Genomic DNA, 18,341 nt, shown 5'->3' with positions numbered 1-18,341 from the left:
CCAGCAGTCTTAGGCTGCATTCTGAACCATCTGGAGATGAGGAAGAGATGACTGAGGAAGACCCAACTACAATGAATTAAAATAATCTATCCACGATGTTGTAAAAGCATGAATAACCTTCTCTAAATCTTGGAAAAACAAAAATGTTTTAAGTTTAGAAATAAGCCGTAATTGATAAAAAACTATTCTTAATGACCAAAATTTATTTGCTTGGTTAAGCATAATTCTGAGTCTAGGATGATACCAAGGTTCCTAACCTGGGAAGAAATTGAGGGGATGATTACAAAGCTCATTAATGAGACCATCTCTCAATCTCGGGGGACCAAAAACAATTATTTCGGTTTTGGCTTCATTAAGTTGGAGAAAGTTATTTGTCAACCATTTTTAATATCGCCGAGACAGTCCAACAATGGTTGAATGGAGTCCCCAGCTTTCAATGGTATGTACAACTGGGTATCATCAGCAAATAAATGAAAAAATACATTGTGCACTCTAATAATATTCCCCAACGGACGCATATATACGTTAAAAAGAAGTGGGCCCAGAATGGAGCCGTGAGGTACACCACTAAGATTAGGAGTGAAAGATGAGGAGAAATTACCCAACGCTACCGAAAATGACCTGTCTTTAAGATATGAGCTGCACCATTGTAAGGCAGTACCTTTCATACCAATCAAATGCTTTAAGCACCAAAGTAGTTTTGCTGCACACAGACCAAGCGTTAACTAAGGCCATATTCAGAGGAGATTGAAGTAACGGGGTCAGATCCTGTTGAACGAAATCCAGTTGGCAGAGATTTAAGCAGTTCACTCCTCTATGACATCCGTAATCGTGGAGGAGCAGAGCAATTAGATGAGCGTAGAAAGTCTGGGAAAATAGGCAGATGAAAAACATCTGTAATCCCATGAGCGTCGCGTCAAGTGGAGTCCCTCCAAGCTTATAGTAACCAAGGGAATCTCCATCGATTGTATGGAGAAAGCATTTGCCCGTCTGATTCTCAGCCGAACACCACTACGATTCCCTTTCTTCCTGCGGCGCTTCCTTAGAGGAGGAACGCGGCAAGGTAGCTGGCGAGTGCACTCCACAGCGGGTTGTCTGGACAAGGACTGAAAACAAGAATGCAGAGCAGGACAAAATCCCAGATGAGCTCCCATACAACCTTTGATGTTGAGCGAAGCTTGACGATCTTAGATCAACACTGAGTATACATGATACCAGAGTGGCACAATACAAAGTAAAAACAGCACAGATGCCAGACGAACAGACATAACAGATACAACAAACTGTAATAGACGGGAAAGACAAGAGAGATGACATGCCGACAGATACACTGGCGCCATCATGGATCTTGGATTGTCCCTATCTTGGTGGCTGTGGAGTCTCTTTTCTCTTTTTTCCTTTGTGATTGTTCCTACCTTAGGGGCTGTGGGTGGTTGTTTCTCATCTGGGTGAGTTCCTGGCAGGCCTGGCCTACCTGACCCTGAACCATTCACAGCACCTGCTGTGAGGTACTCTATCGAATACCCCTATCGCTGGCCTAGGGTATAGTAAGCACAACATCGATCTAGCAACTGAATGCTCCAATTTGTTGGCTCAGCGTGTCACTTGTTGGGTGCTGATTACTCCATTTTGAGTGTTGTTCTCTTGTGTTAAAGATCTTGGTCTTGGGGTGCTCAGTACTGCGTGTGTATAGTGGGTTGGGGTCCTCTCAGTATGAGTGGATTGCACGGGTGGGGTGTCCTTGCTTGGCAGGTTCCACTCAGGTAGAGACAACATGCCTGGAGCCCTACATTAAGAAAAATCACTATTTTTTTATTGTAAGAAACATGAGTTCTCAATAAATAGCTGTGTGAGTGAGCTTCAGACATAAGGAGACAAAGTGTGAATGTATGAATCAAAACCTTTGTATTGGAGAAAGAAAGTGAGTAAAAGAAGTATTCTTATATGCTGTTGTGTAAGTGAATATTAGACAGAAAATTCCTGTGTAATAAAAAGAACTGCAGTTGCTGTGTGTTTTTTGAAAATTACAGAGCAACCAAGGACCTGGTTTTGTAAATATTTTTGTACATTTACCTAACTGTCGCTGTTGTAATACAACATCAGTCCAGGTAAAGGGCCTGTTGTGTACAAGAATACTCCTAAAATGTGGATGTGTAAATTTTTTGGACACTCGCCCAATTGCCATCACCGTGACCCTAATAGGGAGACTTTTACATTCTTACCATTTAAGTTGAGTATTGTGCATTAAGTAATCTATGACACAATTTGCATTATACAGAAGAGGGAATCCATTTAGACCTGTTTTTAAACTTCCACTCACATCTGAGTCTAGGTAACTTGAGCCTTACAATGACACTTTTCTGAAAATCCAGTAGGGGTAGTATTTGACAAACTCCCAAAGTGGGTGGTAGACATTAGCCCAATCAGACACAGAGACATGGAGTTTGTATGGATGTGGGTAATACAGAAGAAATTGATATCAGGGAATAGAATAAAAAAGTACAGCGGCAGCATATATATCCCATTTGTTATCCTTTTGATTGTAAAAATCTAGGGTATATTTACATGCCATAAAAAGAAATAGAAACATAGATCAACTAAAAAAGAGCAGTTGACATCTTTTTAATTTTTTTTTTTTTTTTTTTACATCCAAGGGTGGTCCTAGCCCAGAGTTTAGAGAACAGACCACCTTGACTTCATATAGGGAATTTGTACAACTGTATGGGATAACAGTGGTAAGAGATAAAGTACAGTGCTGTGAAAAAATAATTGCCCCACCGTGATTTCTTCTGTTTTTGTGTATATCTAATACTAAGAATTTTAGATCTTAAAACGAAATACAACATAAAATTAAAGCTGCAAGCAGCAATGAACAGGACCTTGCACCGTTGTGCATGTTGGGGCTGCTCTGCCAGGGAATGCCATTCCATTTTTTAGCATTTTTTAGCACTTATATGTTGTTAGAAGTGTATAGCGATATAAAACATGTAATTTCCTGTTGGCAGTAGGTGGCGCTATGACTATAACTGAATATTGGCATGTAGATTCATATCAAATATGTGAAGTTAATATGTGAAGGTACAGATTGAACATTGTATGTTTGAGTTATAACAACTTCCTGTTTCATGGCATTAATAGCATGCTTTAGCACTTAGCTAAGTGTTGCTAGCATGTTTAACATGTTTCTAGCATGTTGGTAACATGTTTAGAATTCGCTGGCATATTTTTATATGTTGCTAGGAATAGATCAGAGTAAAACATGTCATTTCCTGTTGCCAGCGGGTGGTGCTATGACTATAACTGAATATTGGCATGGAGATATCTTCAGGCCGGGACTTTTATCAAACTTGTTAAGTTTGGAGCAGATTGGACATTGTATGTTTGACTTATAACAACTTCCTGTTTCATGGCAAAACATCAAACATTGTGAGACCGCCACACCCAAGCCGTGCAAGCAAAAACACAAAAGCTTTTTGCAATTTAGCATTGTCAAGGCCTTTAGATGAGACTGACCGAATATGATGTCGATTCGATGAAATCTCTAGGTGGAGTTCATTAAAATCCACCTAGAGATCCACCTAGAGATCACAGATCTGAGCAAAATCTGAGCAGAAATTTAAGAGAAAAATCAAAATGGCTGACTTCCTGTTGAGTTTAGGGCATGGGTACCAGAGACCTTTTTGTATGTATTGGCATGTTACACATGTTTACCAAATTTCATATTTGTAGGTGAAATGTAGCGCGAGGCACACAAAATTCTGTAGGTGGCGCTATCGAGCCATTTTGCCACGCTCAATTGTAAAACCTTAGCAGATGTAAATGTTCACCACTTTTGTCAGGCCACCACGGACACGCCCTTCAATGAAAACTCAAAAGCTTTGCAATTTCATATCAGCAAGGCCTTTAGATTAGACTGACTGAATATGATGTTGATTTGATTATATCTCTGGAAGGAGTTTGTTAAAGTATGAGTCCTGGAAATGGTTGTTGCCAGCAGGTGGCGCTATGGCGCTATGACTACAACTGATTATTGGCATGTAGATATCTTCAGGCGGGACTTTTATAAAACATGTGAAGTTTAGAGCAGATTGGACATTGTATGTTTTAACAACTTTCTTTTTCATGGTGAAACAAACATTTGTGAGACTGCCATGTACATGCCGTGCAGCGATCTCATGACCAGTAGGGGGCAGTGTGCCGAAACGATGCATGTAACCTCAGGGCCTAATGCTGATGAAGATTACCAAGTTTCACCACAATCCTTCAAAGCGTTGCAGAGATACAGCCTCATGTTCAATTTTGCGCATTCTTCAAATTCATTGAAGCGCCATTAGAAAACAGTATGGTTTATCAAAATTCTGTGAATAACTTTTTGTCGTGAATAACTTAGTGCCTCTAGATCGGAAGGGGGATGCAAATAGTTTTCAGGAAAACCGACAGGGCATCATTTGGGTACTCTGTGTATTTTATTGATTTTCAAATAGACTGTGCATAAATGAAAAACCCTGCATTCCCTCTCCTTCTGAATTTTCTTTTTGTTGGGGAGAGGTGGAGCTTAACCTGCCTTTTTTCAAGCTGTCAGTGCAGACCTGTGTTGCCAACTTAGCGACTTTTCAGACTCCTTTAGCGACTTTTGTTTTTTGTAAAAAAGTACCCAACGACAAATCTAGCTACTTTTTGGACAAACCTTAGCAACTTTCCAAATGTGGCCAGTACTGTCCTGCAAGTGCGAGGTCTTGCTTTCCCGCTGAACTCACACCTCTCTCTGCGTCTGCTCTGTTCAGTGAGTGGCTGAGACCCAGAGAAACACATTCTATTGATCACACGGCAGCTGACATAAGCCTTGTTTATACTTTCCCCTGGTTCCATACTGCGAGCCTCCACTGACTGCGTGCACACCACCGCAAACGGATGAGGCGTTTATACTTGATGTGCTCGACATTGTAATATTCTTTGAAAGAAAAGTGGATGACTTGGAGTAATCGTCCTATAAACCAACAGGAAGCAGTTAAAAGAAGTAGTTTGTCGGAACAACCATTGCAACGCGTACAAACATGACGCTTGGAGTTGCTGAACGCTGAGGAATATCACGTGTCACATTACAACAAAATATAGCTATAAATATGAGCATGTAGCCTAAATTAAATTGAACAACCTCATTTTTTTTTATTTTATTCATTTCATTAAAATGTTTCTTAAACATGGTCCACCACTTTCATTAAATAGACATTATTTATTCTAGGCTCATTTTGTAAATGTTAGCAATTACTATAGACATAAGCAAAAAGTGGGTGCTTCCTGCAAATGTCATTTCTCACATTTACAAAATCATGTGATTATGTTCGCCCATCAATGCAAATGTCTCTTTACATATAGAGACAAAAGAAAGTTATTACAGAATCATCACTCTGTATGGCCGCCCATCCATGTAAATGTCTTTATGTATAAGACAAAAGAATGAGGTTTACTCAACGCCTGACGGTGTGGTGTAGTGACTGGTTTATTTGTGAAGATACTGATGAATGAAAACATGGTTCAGCCCCAAAAAACTTTCAGCTTTGGCTTTATTCTTTCAACAGTATGTACAAAGCAAATCAAAATCACTATTTTTTAAAAACCTTTCCATGAATTTTCTGCCATCTGTCTATCTCTATGGTCCCGCATGGATGGATCATAGAGATGCCTGTACAATCGTACCTTTCGGCAAGAGTCGCCTCGAAGTCATTCACTTTCGGGTGTGGAGCAAGTTACAATAAATGCCGTGCACACTGCCACGTGAAATGAGGCCTCGCACACTCAACATGCTCGACCACCCACTCCGCGATTATGTCACTTTTGCCGCAAGCTCCCTCGCACTATTGCAGATGCGTTGAGTATAAACCAGGCTATAGATGTGAATGTAAAAAGAAGCAAGCGCAGGTGTCCCACTGATTGATTTAACAATTTTATGGCTAACGAGATACCCCTTCATCCTGATTTGCATAATTCGTATGCAAATGTTTTTAGAATGCAAGACGAATGGAATGCAACGTTTTACATGTAAAATAGTACACGTTATTACAACCTAGTTCTGTTGTTCAAAGTAGTTATAGTGTTCAGAAACATTTCTGATTATTCATGTTCCATACCTGTCCGTTATATAGTTTTATAAAAGTCATTTTAAAAAATCATAAAAGCTATGAAAAGTAATTGAGAAAAAAGCAAAAAATCTATCTATCGATCTATCAAAGCAGATTATAGATTAGGATATATAAAGATAGAATTTATATAGAATCATTTTACTTAGTCTCCACCAATGGGGGGGGGGGGGGCACATGGTAGGGGAGGCTTGGGTGGAGTTTAGTTACAAAAGGTTGAGAACCTCTGCTCTAGATGATGCAGGCCAATTTTCGTGCAAATCAGACAAATGGTCTAGGTAGAGTTTGAAAAATTAGGCTTTTAAAAACATTTAAAAATAGCGGACAGGAAGTTTGCTCGACCATGACATAACTGGTATCGTTGTTCTCGGCCTGAAGCACAGAATCTACAAGACAAGTCTCATGACAGCAGGCAAAACGAGTCAATACCTATTAGCATTTTTAGAAATAGCATTATAATTTTTGACCACAAGGTGGTGCTGTCCCAAAACTTTGAGTCCCTTCAGAGCCTCGTCCCAAAGACACATACAAAGTTTCGTAAGGATATACCAAGTCATTCGTAACATACAGCATTTTATATCTAAATTCAAAATGGGCAACATACAAAATGGCCCACATAGGAATTTACATAGGTATGCCCTCCCCCCTGAATCTAATGAGACCAATTTAATGATTTGATGACAAACTGTTCAAAAGTTATTAACAAAAATTTGTTTTTTTCACATCTCTTGACCACTAGGTGTTGCTGTTCCGAAACACTGCAGCTAACCTCCTGGCCTAATGCTGATGAGACATTCCAAGTTTCATCATAATCCCTCAAAAAGTGTTACGGAGATATACCCTCATGTTATTTTGGTGTGCTCGCCGTCGAATTCGTTGAAGCGCCATTCGAAACATATGGTTTATCAAAATTCTGTGAAATTCTTTTTGTCGTAAGTATCTCTAGATGATGCATGCCAATTTTCATGTAAATCGGACAAATGGCCTAGAACGAGTTTGAAAAAGTAGGTTTCTTAGAAAATTCAAAATGGCGGGAGAATTTAATTTCTAGGACTCAGCCCCTTTGGGGCTTGACCCCTAATAATAAGAAAACTAAAAAAAACAATAGGGTTCTTTACCCCTTCTGGGCTTGAATACTAATAATAATAATAATAATAATAATAAGAGGAAGAAGAAGAAGACGACTAATGAAAACTATTATTGGCACCCTTAGTAAATATGAGCAAAGAAGGCTGTCAAACATCGTCTTAACTGTTTAAACTTTATCCAAAAATAAGTCTTGGTTAAATATAGATGTGCAACAATTATTGGCACCCTTTTAAAACCCCAATTCTGGAAAAGTTGGGACAGTATGGAAAATGCAGAAAAAAAAAATGTGTCATTTGAAAATTCAATCCACCCTGTTCTATATAGAAAACACATTATTCACACATTATTTGATGTTTAACTTTGGGAATTTAATTTATTTTTGAAAATATACACTCATTTCAAATCTGATGACTGCAAAACACTCGAAAAAAGTTGGGACAGTCGACTGTTTACCACTGTAAGAACATTTTATTTTAATAAGACTTATTTGGGCACTGAAGATACCAGTTGGTTAAATTTAGCAAGGGAATTTCCCCCCATTCATCCATTATGCATTTCTTCAGCTGCGCAACTGTACGGGGCCTTCTTGCCTTATTTTGCGCTTCATAATGTGCCACACATTCTCAATCGGAGACAGTTCAGGCCTGCAGGCAAGCCATGCTAGCACCTGCACTCTCTGCTTATGCAACCATGCGCTTGTAATCCGGGCAGAATGTGGTTTGGCGTTTTCCTGCTCTGGATGGCAGCATATGTTGCTCCAAAATGTGTACATATCTTTCTGCATTAATGGTGCCCCCACAGATGTGCAATTTACCCATGCCATGGGCACTGACACACCCCCATACCATGACAGATGCTGGCTTTTGGACCTGACGCTGATAACAGCTTGGATGGTCCTTTTCCTCTTTGGCACGGAGAACACGATGGCTGTTTAGTCCAAAAATTATTTGAAATGTTGACTTGTCAGGCCATAAAACACGATTCCACTGTGTTACTGTCCATCTCAGATGAGACCGAGCCCAGAGAAGTTGGCAACGATTCTGGACAGTGTTGATGTATGGCTTCTGCTTTGCATAGTAAAGCCTTAACTTGCATCTGTGACAAATGGTGTTGACTGGCAAAGGTTTACCAAAGTATTCCCGAGCCCATGTCAGGATATCCATTACAGACTCATGGTGGTGACATCTGAGAGATCAGAGATCACATGCATTCAGAAGTGGTTTTCGGCCTTGCCCATTACGCACCGAGATTTGACCAGATTCCTTGAAACTTTTAATTATATTGTATACTGTTGAAGGTGAAATGCCCCCAAATCCTTCTGATTTGTATTTGGGGAATGTTGTTCTCAAAGTGTTGAGTTATTTGCTAAATAGGGATGCACCAAAATGAAAATTCTTGGCTGACGCCGAAACCGAATATAATGAAAAACTTGGCCGAAAGCCGAACACGTTTTTTCCATTTATTTTGCCATTTTTTTTCACCATTGCATAAATAGATTGTTAAAATGTGCTTTTCTTGCTTTTCAAAGAAAAAATCAATACAAAAACTAGTTTCAAAATATTTATTGAACACTGAACATTTTTTTTTATTTCAGCAGGCATAGCATACCAACAAGGAACAATATAACTTAAAATAAATAAATGAGTAAAATAAAAATATTTTGATGTGGTCATCTTTGAGCCCCCCTTGAATAGCCTATGTTAGGCCTATAACTGACTGCTGAAAGAATGGTACACTCTGTAGCCTACAACTAAAAAGTGCATTAAAAAGTGCATTGACAAGAGTGCAAAAAAATGGTTCTATTCGGTTATATACGGCTGATTATATTGGGGATATATACTGCTCGCTTCCCTGTACACCTCGCAGAGTATTATAGTAGATATAGTATAGTTAGATACGTTGTTAATGTTATATTCCTTGATATATTTAGTTAGTTTAAACTATAGATTAGTTCATTTAGTCCCTGCTGGTTTTTCCGCTCCCAGTCCATAGTACTAGTTCATGTTTCTTGTTTTGACCCAGTTTTCTATGACCATGACTTTGATTCCTGCTTTGCCCCGTTTATGCCTGTTTGCCGATCACCCGACCCTTTGCCTGTCGTGACTACGTTTTTTGGATTACGATTTGGATTTGTCTGCTTCTGTACTATACTCCCTTACATCTCGCGATGTGACAGAATACTCCGGAAAAGAAACAAAACAAAAGCACATTACCAGAGTAAACAATGTCACGGTTGCCATCATCCAAAGAGCATGTGCTCGCTGAGCACTCATGCACGCGCGCGCCTTCTCATCTCTCAGAGCGCGTTGCCGGAAGTGGAGGTTGTGACATTCGCACGTCTCACTCTGGTTGCTAGGCTATTTGGTCACGTCATCAAACACGTCATTGTTCGGTCAAATTTATTCAGCTTTTTCGCTTATTAATTTAATAATTTCGGCTGCCGAACATTCGGTGCACCCTTATTGCTAAAGCATCTGTAGGCAGATTGTCAAGCCTCGACCCATCCTTGCTCTTGAAGGACTATGCCTTTTTTGGAGGCTCCTTATATACTATGATTAGACGACTGCCTCACCTGCTTCACATCACCTTCTTATTTCAACTTGTCACATCGCTCTTAGTCCTAAATTGCCCCTGTCCCAACTTTTTTGGAACGTGGTTCATGCATCAATTTCAAAATACATGTTTACCTTCAAAAAAACTATGTAGTTGATTAGGTAAAACATCGAATACCTTGTCTATATATGTTTTAGTTTAAATACAAAGTACATTTACAACTCACTCCTTTTGGTCCAAACTTTTTCAGAATTGGGGTTGTAGTCCATACTTTGTACTACCTCCCTTTGCCAAGATAACAGCTCTGAGTCTTCTCCTATAATGATGATTTTGTGGATAGTAAACCATTTTTGTGTTGATTTTGATGTATGTTTTGGATCACTGTCCTGCTGGAAGATCCAACCATGGCCCATTTTAAGCTTTCTGGCAGAGAGAGTCAGGTTTTCATTTAATATCTGTTGATATTTGATAGAGCCCATGATGCCATGTATCCTAACAAAATGTCCAGGTCCTCTGGCAGAAAAACATTAAAGAGCCACCACCATATTTAACTGTGGGCATGAGGTACTTTTCCATATGGCTACCTCTCTGTGTGTGACAAACCACCTCTGGTGTTTATTGACGAAAAGCTCTATTTTCGTTTCATGTGACCATAGAACCCGATCCCATTTGAAGTTCCAGTAATGTCGGGCAAACTCAAGACACTTGAGTTTGTTTTTGGATGACAGTAGATGCTTTTTTTCTTGAAACCTTTCCAAACAACTTGTGGTGATGTAGGTGACTTCAGATTGTAGTTTTGGAGATTTTCTGACCCAAGACACAACTAATTTCAGCAATTCTCCAGCTGTGATTCTTAGAGATTTTTTGGCCACTTGAACCATCTTTCTGACAGTGCATTGGGACAATATAGACACACGTCCTCTTCCAGGTTGACATGACATAACATTTCCACTTCTTAATTATTGCCCTGATGGTGGAAATGGGCATTTTCGATGCTTGTGCAATTTTCTTATAGCCACTTCCCATTTTGTGAAGCTCAACAAGCTTTTGTCACACATCACAACAATATTCCTTGGTCTTACCCATTGTTATGAATGACTAAGGGAATTTGGCCTATGTGTTACCTCATATAAATGCCAATAAATTGTTGCACACCTATATTTAACAAAGATTTTTTAAAATAAACTTTATATCAACTTTTGCTAAACCTGTGTTGTGTTTGTGTTTAATTGTTTGATATCCATGAAAGCAGAGTATTTTTGTGAATTTTTTTTTTAACAAAAGCTCAAAAGGTTAAACAATAATCACAATTTTTCACAGTCTTTTTTGTTTGTTCGTATTTACCAAGGTTTTGTTTATGTAAAATAAAATTCACAAACTGAGTGTTACAAATATAAACTTCAGACTAAAACTTTACACAACTGTTTGTCCAATCAAGACTGCATTAAGTGCAACAGGACACGAATCACCAGTGGGTTATTTTTTAAATAAAATTCAAGTACACCATACTTATCAGTCATCACCGTTGGTGTCTGTGTGACTGTGACGTGTGTGCGAGTATCAGTGATGATGATTTAGTTTTTTACGGCATTATGGACAATAATGATCATGGCATAATTTTTATGCTAATGCTGCTGACGTATTACCGGCAGTACCAATCAAAATTGTTAGATGAGATGCAAAATGAAGCGACAAAATCCATCAGGAGCTCAACCATGTCACAGAAGCGTCTAAACAGTCTGGCTGTGATTACCATTAACCATGACATTGCTGGTCAAATCTCATATGACAACATTATTAATGATTTTGGAGCATGGAAGGCCAGGAAGGTAAAATTGTAAAAGCACACATTACTTGAAACAAATGTAGATACAGCAGAGTGTTTAAATTACAGTATATTTGTTGTACTGTTATTTAAATTACAGTATGTTATTTTTGTACTGTTATTTATTTTCATTAAAAAATTCTTAGCACTTGCTTTGTATTGAACATATAATAAGGAAAATTTGTTTTTAGATTATTTTTTGTGGTTACGCCTATCCACAATGGCTGTTTATTTTTTATGTTTTATTTTATTATTATTGAAGTAAATAAATTATTATTGGGGGGGGGGGGGGGGGGGGGTGAATCTCGCCGAGACCACCAAATGGGCTAATGTTAATTAAGCACTGGTCTCACGTGTCAAAAACAAACACCACGAGGCATCAGTGTTATATCTTATTTAGCCTCTAGAGGCCGCTCTCGTACTGTATAATGGCAGCGGACCCTTCACTGCCGCTCCTGCAACAGACGCAACCAGGAAAAACTATTTTGGGATTTTTATGCATTTTTGCCCATAACCGATAGTTCCAGGAATCGGTTATTGGTGCCGATTAATGTTAATTAATGTTATGGCTGATCGGTGTATATGATCGTTGTGTGTTCTTAATAGGCTCCAAATGTCTTTCACTGCTGAGTTTGTTTCCAATTGTAATGTTTTTATGAGATGAAGAGATTGCTTAATAAGAAACAATTGGAACCTCATAAACCCAAACCATATTCGATCTTACAGAATAATAAAGTTCTGGGTTTGGTCTCTGTTCAAAAATAATTTGCTTTTCAATTGTCTCAGAATTGCAACAGTGGGCATTTAAAGTAAACTTATAGTTGTTGAGCTGTAAATGTAAATTTCAGTGCGTTAGCGTTTTGCTAGCTAGAATGTCAAAACTTGTCCCATATCTATAAACGGCTCTTCGCTCAGACAGAACATTATAATACGAAAGTCGCGATTAACACCATTTCATAACATTTGTTATTGTGTTGGGTTGTGGTGACGTTTTCCACCATTATTTTGAGGATCGTTTACGGTAATAAGCGCTAAACCGCGCTGCAGTAACGCCATTGACTTACTCTGCGTTAGTGTAACGGTAGTGGTGGCTGTGCTAATAGGCACGGACACCGGTACCGCAATCTCCGCACTCTGCTCTCCCGATTCTCCAGCAGGCAAGCTGATGATGGTGGCTTCCCCCAACAGGTTACAAATGCGCTGCTGCATGGCAGTAAGAATAACCGGTACCGTGGTGCAGTCCCCTGTGTCCTCAATCGCTGCGCGAGCCTGCGCCACTTTTCGACGAACCTCGGTTTTCAAATCAGACCACTTCTTCTTCACCTCGGCGAGCTCGCGCTGGCAGTTGGTCACAGCGTTCACCCGCTTCAGAATATCCATCCAGGCGTTATTTTTGGCGATGTGAGTGACGCCAGCGTTGTAATGGTTCACCAAAATGTGCTTTTGTTTTTCCATCTCCTCCACAATGATTTCCACCTCCCTTTCAGAGAAATTCATTTTTCTCTTCTTTGCCTGTGATGCCATAATATTTTGAATAGGACTTAAGGAAAGTATTTTAAAGTGCGTAAAATACGTAAAAAAAAAAAAAAAAAATAGTAAGTTTTTCTTGACTAAACTGCGCAACGTAATGGCTTCCTGAATCGACTTTTCTTTAACCACGACGTTTACGGCCGTAATGGGTAAAACCCCGCCTACTTTCGTAACACGGATCCTTACTCGTTGTACCGTTTAGGAAGTTGTGACGATTACTGAGATTATTGGCGGAACTAACAGTCACTTAAACTAGTCTTAAGCGGATAATGGTGGTGGGTCTGTTTGAAATGGTATACTCCGCAAGTGTATTGTATACTGCATACTACTTTGATGCAATGTATGAGAATTCTCTCATTCATGCGAGTCTCTAGCAGTTAAATTAACTCGTGGACCCACCTTATACAGATTCATTTTTGTGCAGAAGATTTTTATTTACTATGACTAAAAACAATTGAATTTCTGATCAGGAGTAAATGGCAGATATAATCATGGGAAAATTATCATAGCTTTGTTGCTTAACTATAACTAGTTAAGAAATTATTTTTTAAGCATGGTTGAGGGAAACACTAGTATTCAATCATTCACAGAAATAGTTTTATCACTATTATAAATCAAAAATGGACACAGATAATTTATTAATATTTCACTTTTGCCTACACTGTAGTTTTGCCTACACCTGTATTTTGATCAGATTATGGAAGAATGAAAGCATATTTTTTACCAGATAATAGGATAACATTTTCTTTAATTTTGGCAGCAACAGTATGTCAGAATTCTGACATAATATTTAAAAATGTTCACTTTGTACCTTAAAATGCTTTCTCTCACATCTCAGATATTTTTCTGACTTATTTCAAAATTCTGACTAATTATCTCAACATTCAATTTCAGAATGTTTGACTTAATATCTGAACATGTTGACTTACCTTAATTCTTTGACTTAGTATCTCAAATTGTTTACTCGGTATCCCAAAATTCTTACTTATTACCCCAAATTTTATTTTTATTTTATTTTGCTGACAGGATACAGGCTGAATGGCGATGCATGGTGGCCCATTATGAGGTAGTTTATAACGGAGCACTTGAAAGACGGGCCCTATATTATGTTTGAGGCAGCTGGCATTGTGGCCGTGAAACCAGCTAATGTTATGATCCATGTAATATTAGCAATAGCCAGTTATTTGTTAATGATGCTAACGCATTGCACTGTTATAAACTACCTCATAATGGGCCACCATGCATCGCCATTCAGCCTGTATCCTGTCAGCAAAATGTAGCCTAAAGTCACTAATAATTATTCAAATGTTCATGCTTTTAATAAATCTTTTTGGCCTGCCTCCCTATTACTGAATTTAAACTAATGCTTGCATTCAGAGTATAAGGGGTGTGTATTTGTGTGTGTGCGCGCGCACTTATGAGTGCACCTTAGTGCTTGTAGCCTCCACTGTTTTATTAGTCATTGTCAGACGGTGTTTGATAACTAAAATATCTCTCCCTCTCTCTCTTTTTCTCTCTTTTTCTCTCTCTCTCTCTCTCTCTCTCTCCAGTATTAGCCGGAGGAGGATGTCCTCCAGGAGAGTTTTTAATTTTATTAAAATTTTTTTTTTTTTTTTTTTTTAAACCACACAGTGGTATCGACTTTGGTATCGAGTATCGTGTACTTTTGGTGGTATCGGTACCGACTACTAGATTTTTGATATCGTGACATCCCTAGTGGAGAGTACATTTGCCTTTTCCACTGTATCACTGTTACACATCTGATCTGACAAAGTCCAAAGAGAGTACTACAGTGCATCCGGAAAGTATTCACAGCACTTCACTTTTTCCATATTTCGTTATGTTACAGCCTTATTCTAAAATTGATTAAATTCATTATTTTCCTCAAAATTCTACAAACAATACCCCTTAATGACAACAAGAAAGAAGTTTGTTTGAAATCTTTGCAAATTTATTACAAATAAAAAACAAAAAAAAAGCACATGTAGATCAGTATTCACAGCCTTTGCTCAATACTTTGTTGAAGCACCTTTGCACCAATTACAGCCTCAAGTCTTTTTGAGTATGATGCTACAAGCTTGGCACACCTATTTTTGGGCAGTTTCTCCCATTCTTCTTTGCAGGACCTCTCAAGCTCCATCAGGTTGGATGGGGAGCATCTGTGCACAGCCATTTTCAGATCTCTCCAGAGATGTTCAATCAGGTTCAAGTCTGGGCTCTGGCTGGGCCACTCAAGGACATTCACAGAGTTGTCCTGTAGCCACTCCTTCATTATCTTGGCTGTATGCTTAGGGTCGTTGCCCTGTTGGAAGATAAACCTTCACCCCAGTCTGAGGTCCAGAGCGCTCAGGAGCAGGTTTTCATCAAAGATGTCTCTGTACATTGCTGCATTCATCTTTCTCTCGATCCTGACTAGTCTCCCAGTTCCTTCCGCTGAAAAACATCCCCAAAGCATGATGCTGCCACCACCATGCGTCACTGTAGGGATGGTATTGGCCAGGTGATGACTGGTGCCTGGTTTCCTCCAGACATGACGCTTGCCATTCAGGCCAAAGAGTTCAATCTTTGGTCTGAGATTCCTTCAGGTGCCTTTTGGCAAACTCCAGGCGGGCTTTCATGTGCCTTTTACTGAGGAGTGGCTTCTGTCTGGCCACTCAACCATACAGGCCTGATTGGTGGAGTGCTGCAAAGATGGTTTTTCTTCTGGTAGGTTCTCCTCTCTCCACAGAGACATGCTGGAGCTCTGTCAGCGTGACCATCGCGTTTTTGGTCACCTCCCTGACTAAGGCCCTTCGAGTTGTGGAAACATCTCAAGGATGATCAGTGAAAACAGGATGCACCTGAGCTCAATTTTGAGTGTCATGGCAAAGGCTGTGAATACTTATGTACATGTGCTTTTTTTGTTTTTTATTTTTAATAAATTTGCAAAGATTTCAAACAAACTTCTCTCACGTTGTCATTATGAGGTACTGTTTATAGAATTTTGAGGAAAATAATGAATTTAATCTATATTGGAATAAGGCTGTAACATAACAAAAAAAGTGAAGCTCTGTGAATACTTTCCGGATGCACTGTAGATACCTACTATTGGCTAATGATTGACAGGAGAGTGAAAGCAATGCCATCCCTCCCACCTAGAGAGTACAGCTAATTTTATTCCCTTGGCTTTCTGCAATCTGAGCTAGCTGTTTGTTTGTCCCGTCTAAAATTATAGACTCCTTAGTTTGTCTGTCTGCTGAACATGAGTCAATTACAGTGCTTGCTATTATTTGCAGCTGCAAATCTATGTAAAGTAATTGCTGCTTTTTATTTTCTTTTATTTATCTAAATATGAAACAAGTTAAATGTATCCTGGATGCTTTTACATGGATCTGACCAGATGTCACCAGTAGTATTTTGAAACATTTTGGAAACTAGTACAATTGAAAAGCCTTTCTAACTGCTGGAATTTTAAAAGTAAATTCACTCTTTTTTGAGGGACCAAGCAGGCAGACAAGAGAACACAGGCTTTTCCACAAAAAAGGGGTCTTTATTTTAACCCAAAAATCTATCAACCAAAAATCAAAAATATACTAAATGAATAAACTCAGTCAAATAACAAATAAACTAGACTAAAACACTGACGTCAGCTGAACAAAACAAACTCAAACTATTATTCAGCTGAAACGAACTAAACAGAATAAAACTGAACTACATACTGTGTTTCTTCTTCTTTTGGTTTTAATGGCGGTTGGCAAACCAACTTAAGGTGCATTACCGCCACCTACGGAGTAGGAGTGTGGGCAGCAGATTGTCTGGGGGGAAAAACAACAATAAGAATAAATAAATAAATAACTATATACTAGATATTCATACTAAATTACTAAAGTCTCTCACTTATCCCAGTATTTTTTAAATCATTTATTAGGGGACAGTGTACTCTCTCAGATGTTTTTTCCCAGCAAGTTCTCTAGTGTCATGTTTTGCTTTCCAGTTTGCATCTCTAGCTCAGTTGTTTCTTCCTCATATGTTATGCAGACTAACAGAACGTGTTTTACCGTCTCTTGTGTATTGCAGTGGGTGCAGAGTCCAGTGGGGTGTTTTTCTATTCTGTTTAATGTTAGATTCTAAGATGCGTAATTATCATCCCTTCCTTTGGGTTCCTGCCCTGCCTAATATCCATTCCTAGCTATTTTTGTATATTATATAGGTGTCGTACGGTGTCAGCTATGTCCCAGTATTCCTGCCATATTTTGTGTGTCCCCCTTTATAATGGTTTTAATCTCTGCTCTACTTAATGGTACTTGTATATCAACGGTTTCATGCTTTATCAATCTTTTTGCCAGTACAGCCACAGTTTCATGTCCTTCTACCTCTACATATGCAGGTACCCAAAAGGAGGAGACATTCAGCCCCCTACCATGGAGTATGAGAAGCAGATAAAGTATTTGGTAAACAATGTTTTGTCTACATGATGTTTTCTCAAATTGTATATTTGATAGTGCAGATAGATTGTAAGAAACTATAGCGACATTTTGGTTTTGATGATTTTTTTCCAAACCACTGCACTGCCAATAGGACTCCTAATAGTTCTACAGTGCACACTGATAAGTGATCGGTTGCTCTATTTTGGACTGCTACTTCATAACAAGAAATGAAAAAAAGCCGCACCAGTGCGGCCTGTCTCAGACTGTTTTGACACATCTGTATATATGAATAATTTATCCTGATAATAGTCCATATAGTTTTGAACTATTACCCACTGTGGTGCTATTTTAGATTTCTCTTTTAATATTTGTTGTAAACTTGTATCTACAGATGGTTTTATGAATCTCCAGGATGGTACAGTTGGTATCGCCACAATTGGGCTTACTTGTAGCTGGCGGAGGCTTGCATTTTGTGCCTTTGTTTTTCCTAGCCATCCAAAACTGTTAAAGTTAGTTCTATAATACTCAAGAATGTAAGATGGCTTTCGTGGGGTGCACCCTGCTATGCCCTTGTAAATTTATCCAATACGCCAGCATGATCTTGACCCTCCTGATATGCAACAGCATCTCTCCTGGCTGTTTTTTGCCCACTGTTCTACTTTCCCTTTTGCATTTTCTTTTTTAAATATTCTATATTTCAACCCCTAACCCAGAGTGCCCCATCATCCACATAAAGCAACTTACCTATAATTTTCTCCAACCTAATCAAAAGGTCATTAATCATAATATTAAACAATATTG

At 38.8% G+C, this 18,341-nt stretch overlaps 1 protein-coding gene across 4 annotated transcripts in view; it reads right to left on the bottom strand.

Moving 5' to 3' along the window:
* naif1 (nuclear apoptosis inducing factor 1) overlaps positions 1-14,351 on the bottom strand; it is a 30,945-nt gene extending 16,594 nt beyond the window's left edge. Inside the window, exon 1 of one of the 4 annotated variants that reach the window (XM_017468901.3) lies at positions 12,669-14,351. In XM_017468901.3, the coding sequence (XP_017324390.1) occupies positions 12,669-13,128 (460 nt within the window). In that variant the 5' untranslated portion in view covers positions 13,129-14,351. The remainder of the gene's footprint in view (positions 1-12,668) is intronic. The other 3 variants (XM_017468900.3, XM_017468899.3, XM_017468898.3) reach the window with 3 other exon arrangements.
* Positions 14,352-18,341: the final 3,990 nt, after the last annotated feature.

Source organism: Ictalurus punctatus, chromosome 5 (genome assembly GCF_001660625.3).
Source record: "Ictalurus punctatus breed USDA103 chromosome 5, Coco_2.0, whole genome shotgun sequence".
NCBI classification, from domain to species: Eukaryota; Metazoa; Chordata; class Actinopteri; order Siluriformes; family Ictaluridae; genus Ictalurus; species Ictalurus punctatus.
Note: the sequence above shows the minus strand (reverse complement) of the source record. Positions and strands in the feature narration are given on the sequence as shown.